The sequence below is a fragment of the Tachysurus fulvidraco genome, chromosome 24 (assembly GCF_022655615.1).
Source record: "Tachysurus fulvidraco isolate hzauxx_2018 chromosome 24, HZAU_PFXX_2.0, whole genome shotgun sequence".
In the NCBI taxonomy this organism is placed as follows: Eukaryota; Metazoa; Chordata; class Actinopteri; order Siluriformes; family Bagridae; genus Tachysurus; species Tachysurus fulvidraco.
The window spans coordinates 4641526-4649221 of record NC_062541.1 but is presented as its reverse complement, the minus strand read 5'-3'; the positions used below and the strand labels follow the sequence as shown (position 1 = coordinate 4649221).

Genomic DNA, 7696 nt, shown 5'->3' with positions numbered 1-7696 from the left:
CAATGTTGGCTTTGTGACGCCTTACAGCAGCCATGAAGGCCAGCCTCGGCCTCCGAGGGCTACCTCACCTTTTCAGCATAGAAACAAAAAGCATTGTAAGAAAGTTTCATGTCTGCACTTAGGGGCTCAACAGACCGTCATTCACTCTGTTAACAAGAGATAGTGAGTTTGCAATTCCACAAATTCTATGAATCTCAAACCAAGCGGCGCTGCAGGATTCCCAGAAAGCCAAACCACGGTGCCTTCTGGGTAGGAGAGACATCATGCTATCTTTCTCCTGTCCATCAGAGCCACACTAACCAATCACGTGCCTCCGTAAGGCATGATTTGAAAAGATGTTGCCTTGAAATAATGCTGTTATGTGGATGTTAATTAATTAAATCTGATTTGGGAAAAAAATAAACAATGTACATTTTTAAAAACAGTTAAATGTAATTATTGAAAAATTCAATAAATGGCAACCAATCATAGTTCACCTTTGAAGTCAGCAGTGATGTCATGAGAAATTGCTGAGTGATTGTACGTGTGTGTGTGTGTGTGTGTGTGTGTGTTTTCAGCCGTCTTCCTTCTGATAGAGAACAGAACAAGTTACAGGAGTCACTAAGTCGCTACCTGTTTGTTGTCCAGTCTGCTATACACATCACATGTAGGTGTGTTTGTTTTGTATGGGGATAGGTGTGTGTGTATATGTGCGTGTGTGTGCACGTGTGAGTGTGTGTGTGTGTGCGTGTGTGTGCACGTGTGAGTGTGTGTGTGCGCGTGTGAGAGAAAGGTGTATATTGTTGTTCATGACGTGTTTGAAGATGAAGTGGATGTAGAATGAACTCTATAGACAGAGTTCAAGTCTATAGAAGTTCAAGTCTATAGAACTCTATCAGGTTTGTCAAGTTTGTGTACTTGAATATGATTATGATGTGATGGCGTGTGTGAGGTTGTGTATTTCTCTGTGAGACTGTGTTTAAGGTATATTCTGCATAAGGATGTGTCCCTCGGAGTGTGTGAGTGTTTTTGTGGTATATTCTGTATGACCCTGTGTGTGTGTGTGTGTGTGTGTGGTATATTCTGTATGAGCGTGTGTGTGTGTGTGTGTGTGTGTGTGTGTGTGGTATATTCTGTATGAGCGTGTGTGTGTGTGTGTGGGGTATATTCTGTATGACCCTGTGTGTGTGTGTGTGGTATATTCTGTATGAGCGTGTGTGTGTGTGTGTGTGGTATATTCTGTATGAGCGTGTGTGTGTGTGTGTGTGTGTGTGTGTGTGTGTGTGTGTGTGTGGGGTATATTCTGTATGAGCGTGTGTGTGTGTGTGTGGTATATTCTGTATGAGCGTGTGTGTGTGTGTGTGTGTGTGTGTGTGTGTGTGTGTGTGTGTGTGGGGTATATTCTGTATGACCCTGTGTGTGTGTGTGTGTGTGTGTGTGTGTGTGTGTGTGTGTGTGTGTCTGGGGGGGGTATTCTGTATGAGCCTGTGTTTGTGTGTGTTTGTGTGTGTGTGTGGTATATTCTGTATGAGCCTGTGTGTGTGTGTGTGTCTGGGGGAGGGGGTTATTCTGTATGACCCTATGTGTGTGTGTGTGGGGGGGGTATTCTGTATGAGCCTGTGTGTGTGTGTGTGTGTGTGTGTGTGGTATATTCTGTATGAGCCTGTGTGTGTGTGTGTGTGGTATATTCTGTATGAGCCTGTGTGTGTGTGTGTGTGGTATATTCTGTATGAGCCTGTGTGTGTGTGTGTGTGTGTGTGTGTGTGTGTGTGTGTGTGTGTGTGTGTGTGTGTGTGTGTGTGTGTGTGTGTGGTATATTCTGTATGACCCTGTGTGTGTGTGTGGGGTATTCTGTATGAGCCTGTGTGTGTGTGTGTGTGTGTGTGGTATATTCTGTATGAGCCTGTGTGCGTGTGTGTGGGGTATATTCTGTATGACCCTGTGTGTGTGTGGGGGGTATTCTGTATGAGCCTGTGTGTGTGTGTGTGTGTGTGTGTGTGTGTGTGTGTGTGTGGTATATTCTGTATGAGCCTGTGTGTGTGTGTGTGTGTGTGTGTGTGTGTGTGTGTGGTATATGCTGTATGACCCTGTGTGTGTGTGTGTGTGGTATATGCTGTATAAGCCTGTGTGTGTGTTTGGGGGGTGGGGGTGTATATTCTGTATAAGTCTGCTTGTGTGTGTATTTACAGTGATACACACTCACCGTGTTGACCCAGTGCAGCAGTGTTCTCTCCCAGTCTTCTTCTCCCCCGAGTCTCTCCACTCCTGCGCTCACCTTCACCGTCTCCATGGCTCCCACCGCCATTAAAGCGTCCATCACTGCTAAGTGGGCGCTCTGCACCAATCACAGGGGAGAGAGAAGAACAACTGTCAGAACACAGATGAAACACAGCCACCATTAAGGCCATCAAGCCATTACGGTCCATGCGATAAATCAGAGCAGAGCGAGCATGGACGTACAGACACGCCTCGACTTCGGATGTCTGGAGGGAGTCTGCAGAGACGGGAGGAACCTGAGGAACATGCTGGGGATTGTGAACAGGAAACAGACTTGTGTCATTAAGCAACAAAATTCACCTGCGTGTTAAATCCAACATGGATCAAAGGCTTTGATTAACACTGCAGCTGATTACAGATATCCATGATGACAGACTCGAGCAAAATTCATTCAAATTTCAATCCATTCAAAATGCTGAAATCTTTGCACTAGACTGGACTCACCGCTCACAGAGGGACAAAGATCAAATAAAGTAACGCATAGCTTTAATAATAGAGATGGAAAATAAAATAAATGTGATTAAAAAAAAAAATCAATACGTAGCTCATTAATCTTCTACCGCTTATCCGAACTTCTCGGGTCACGGTGAGCCTGTGCCTATCTCAGGCGTCATCGGGCATCGAGGCAGGATACACCCTGGACGGAGTGCCAACCCATCACAGGGCACACACACACACACACACACTCTCATTCACTCACACACACACACACACACACACACTATGGACAATTTTCCAGAGATGCCAATCAACCTACCATGCATGTCTTTGGACCGGGGGAGGAAACCGGAGTACCCGGAGGAAACCCCCGAGGCACGGGGAGAACATGCAAACTCCACACACACAAGGCGGAGGTGGGAATCAAACCCCCAACCCTGGAGGTGTGAGGCGAACGTGCTAACCACTAAGCCACCGTGCCCCCCTAATACGTAGCTGATAAAGTAAATGTTTCTTGAACATTTTATAGGAGTCGTCTCCAGAGTCAGGGAGGTGTCACATGTTTCCCCCTTTGTTTGGATAGTAGAATTATTATTGTTATTATTATTATTATTATTATTATTATTATTATTATTATTATTATTATTATTGTTATTATTATTATTATTATAATTCCAGTTTTTATCCTGTTGTTTTATTCTTACAGATATTTCACTGCATGTATCGATCTGCATTGTGTAAAGGACCAATACATTTTTAATCTGAACTGATAACCGATGTCGATGACGTCTTTCAGTAATACATTAAAAAGATTAAAAAGAGGAATTAAACAAATAAATCAAGCAGGGATTTGGTATTTATTTGGCAAGTTATTTATTTATTTGCTTGTTGTGATGTGTGTATGATCTTTTGCTGCTCTTTCTTTCTTAGCCGGACGATATCTTTAAACTGAGATCGATGTGCAGCGACGTGGTTACCCGAGTAAACACCAAAGCGTTTCCGTAAATCTCTGTAGATAAAAGCGTCTGCCGGACGTAAACAAACAGGCAGATGGTGAAAGAGAGGGACACTGAACCGGGTTTGTGTTTGCGTGCCGTGTTTCACAATGTAAGTTCTGAAGCAGCTGCTATCAGTCACGGAGCAACAGATCAATACTTCTGTTCTCTTCTCTTCCTTGTGTGTGTTCCAGCAGGTCTCCTGGTTCAGCTTCCTCTTTCTGGCTACATTATTACACCATGACTCATGGTGATGGACTATGCAAATTTATTTCCTGGCAGAAAAATTATTTCCTTGTCCTACAAACCTCTCGTCTGTGCGGTGTCGGAGTGTGGGTGCACAAACTTACGCTCACGGCTAGTCTCTTTCTAGTAACAGCAACAGAAATGTTTCGAATGTGCACTAAATTCATGCTTCCGGTCACGACTGCACCTGCTGCGCCCTACACGAGTCAGAGGCGTGAGCTCTCTCATCCCGAGGCTGTTGTTCGTCCTCCCCTCTTCCTCCCCTCTTCCTCCTCTCATCCTCCTCTCATCCTCCCATCCCATTACAAGCAGCGAGCCTCATTAAAACAGCATGTCAGCATTAGCAGATCCGCCAGGCAAAGCTCCTTTAGTTCTGATAAGAGGGTTAGAGCTTTAAACACACACTTTACTCACCCTTCACACACCCGCTCATACGAAGTCATGTCACACTTGGACCTGCTGGGTGTGTAACGGCTGACTGAACACACGCCGAGAGGTCAGAGGTCATAGACTGACAGTAAAGCTGTGCCCTGTTTGAATTACTACGCACTCGCGCTATACACTACGTTCCCTAGCGCCTAGTGTACAAATGTTAGAAGGGTCGTATCACCTCAAAGCTTTTTTACTAACCAGAAGTCGTTTCGGTCGACGTCGAATGACATGAAACGCACGAAACATGATGCCAGCTTGGTGGATCTGGGATTCAAACTTACAACCTTCCGATTTCTTAGATCGACACTTTAACCACTAGACCAGGGGTCGGCAACCCTAAACACACAAAGAGCCATTTGGAGCCGTTTCCCACAGAAAAAAAACCCACAGGGAGTCACGAAACCCTTTTGACATCTAAAATGAACATAACTGCATTTATCCTTTTTTACCTTTATGAAAAGTGTAGAAAAAACTGTAGTGTGTTGCATTTATGAAATCAATGAACTGCTACCGAGTAAACAAAATTTTATGTCTGCAGGCAAACAAAAATATTTTGAACAGTTTGAACTAACCTTAACAAAAAAGACGCTGGGTTGAAGGTTACTTTCAAATAAAATGTTCAATGTATAATTGAGTCCTCTTCGTATTCATGACATCAAAATTTTAACTTGCAGCTGCAGCGAACCAAAAACGCGTCTGCTTCTGTGTCGGATTTCGCAAGTCGGCGGTTATGACGCGTATTTTGAGCGACAAACAAATTAAACACGGTTTATTTTAATGTTACAAGAGCATCATAACCTTAGAATTTAGAATGACATTTTTTAAACTAACTAACTAAAATAAAATACATTTAAATTAAATATTTATTTTCCAAATCTACAGGGAGCCGCAGCAGAGGGATCGTCCGGAGCCGCGGGTTCCCGACCCACGCACTAGGCTACAGTACCAACCTCAATAATCTACAACTTCTAATACAAAGCATAGATCATGCTGTATTTTAAATACAAACAACTGAACTATTCTTTATCATTCTGCTGTATATCAATTAAGACAGATTTACACAACATCCTCTTCTCAGATCAGTATAAACTGATAGACAATAACATCTAAAACTAAGATGCACTGAGAACCTGAATGGAGTCATGAAGCTCCTACAGAATTAAGAGCTGAATAAAGTGAACTGCTGAGTAACTGTCAAGCGTCTCGTGGAACAGGCTTGTTACTTGGAGCTGCTTTCGTACAAGGCTGCGTTTGCAAACAGTCTTCAAGGACAAGTCTGGTGTATTTCCGCTAGCAGCTAAAGTTGTGCCAAGTGCAGAGGAAAGCCAATCATTACAAGTGCGCTGGAGGCCGGCCAGCGCTTTACTGCAGCCTTTGTAAAGTGTAAAAAAACCCCAAAAGAATGGTCACTCGGTGCAGGTTGTGCAGTGTGTGGTGTCGCGTTATCTGCTGACCGACGTGTCGGTACACACTCGACCGTCTCCGTGTCTGGTGGATTGGACACACGCGGTGCCTCTGGTATAATCATTAACCATGTTCAGTAGAGGTACAGGTCAGAAGAACACATTCCTTCGCACATGTGAAAGTGTGTGTGTGTGTGTGTGTGTGTGTGTGTGTGTGTGTTTCCCTTCAGAGCAGGTTTAGACCATGTACAGGACACACAGGTTGAGACGTCGCTAACGGACCGGTAACGTCGCTCCGGTTCTTGCCGCTTCATTACACAGCGTTTGCTTCTGAGAATCCTGGGGCCTGTATTAAATAAGCTCACTAGGAGACTGGAGTAGAACTGTGAAGTCAAACTGAAAAATACTTTGAGCTTAAGATGACTGTGTAATTGGGTAAAAAGAGATCGATGACCAGGGATCAAGACTTTTTTTTCTAGCTTGCACTAAGTGCGTTAATATAAAAGCCTGATTTAAATTACAGCTGAAATTACAGTCAGATCTGCTGTTAAGAGCAAATCAGTCATCGGGATCGAGCGGTCGATCGATCGTACGGATCGTAACTAAATGTTTAACACGATACGTCTTTGACAACGAGTTCCTGACACGAAGAGAAAACCTTTAGGAGAAACAACTAGTTCCTGTAGTTGATTTCTGCAAATTATAAGAAAATTGTATTAGTAATGTAGTGATACAGCGTCAAAGACTAGCATACACGCTGCACTGTTGCATGCTGGGTAAAACTCGGATATGATGCTCTGTGCTATTGTTCTCGTGATATTTCTGTTGAGATTAATGAATAAATAAAGACATGAAGTTGCCAGCAAAATGACATATTTAAATAAAACTCCATTTTTTACTGATTGTCAGTACCTGCTGAAGGTCACAGTGGATCTTGGGCGTACTGGGCATCAGGCAGATTGGAGTAAACACATTCATATCTAGGGGTAACTTAGCACGTAGCCGAACCGTCAGACTGACAGCAGAATTTCTGGACTCTTTGGAATTTCTGCTTTTATTCGACACGGACCACCAAGAGAGCGTCTGAGTGACATGTAAAGCAACCAATCACAGTTTGTTTTGTTCAGCGTCATCTGTAAGGGTGTGAAATGTAAAGCCCCTTAAAAAAAACCACATCGGCATGTAACTACAGATCGTTCATTTAAAGGCAGGGTCTCAGATTTTTGAAAGCCAATGTTGATATTTGAAATCACCAAAACAAACACGCCCCTAACCCAAATGGGTCCCACCCCTGTATCGATAGCTCCGCCCACACATACATACGTAACCCAGGCGACTACTGGAAAGAAGCGTGTCTTTATCATAGCTGAAGGGAAGAACAATACGATTGTAGATAAACAAACAAGCAAAAATGCCACACAAGCATAATCATGTAAAGGACAAAGGCATATATTAGTTCTGTGTAACAAAGCAAAACCAACGTTACTCACCTATCGAGAAGGAAAAAAGCGCCTCGGCGTCTTAAGTAAAGTCGGCCACATATTCACAGGTCGGAGTTTCCCGAGTCAATAACTCCTGAGCTAAACGCTGTTACTACACAAAACGCGGTTGTAGCTGCCTCTCTACATTACTACGATAGAAAAGAGGTGTTATTTGTGTAGTAACAGCGTTTAGCTCAGGAGTTATTGACTCGGGAAACTCCAACCTGTGAATATGTGGCCAACTTCCTGCTCCTTCAGTTCTCTCCAGCGCTGGAAAGCTGATCCTATATTAACACGTCCTACTTCTTGCATTACTGTAAGCCTTTCTTCTCTTTCTTTCTTTGTTTTTATCCTCCATGTCGATGTTAAAACCGCTTTCTGCTAATGTCACACATGCGCACTGAACACTCTCTCCGCCGCATACCGACAAGCCCCGCCCCTTTCT

General features: G+C 43.6%; 1 protein-coding gene across 7 annotated transcripts in view; it reads right to left on the bottom strand.

Moving 5' to 3' along the window:
• camsap3 (calmodulin regulated spectrin-associated protein family, member 3) overlaps positions 1 to 7696 on the bottom strand; it is a 43091-nt gene that overhangs the window by 13430 nt on the left and 21965 nt on the right. For all 7 annotated transcript variants that reach the window (XM_047807889.1, XM_047807891.1, XM_047807890.1 and 4 more), the window contains exon 3: positions 2183 to 2314. In XM_047807889.1, coding sequence (XP_047663845.1) covers positions 2183 to 2314 — 132 coding nt within the window. The remainder of the gene's footprint in view (positions 1 to 2182; positions 2315 to 7696) is intronic.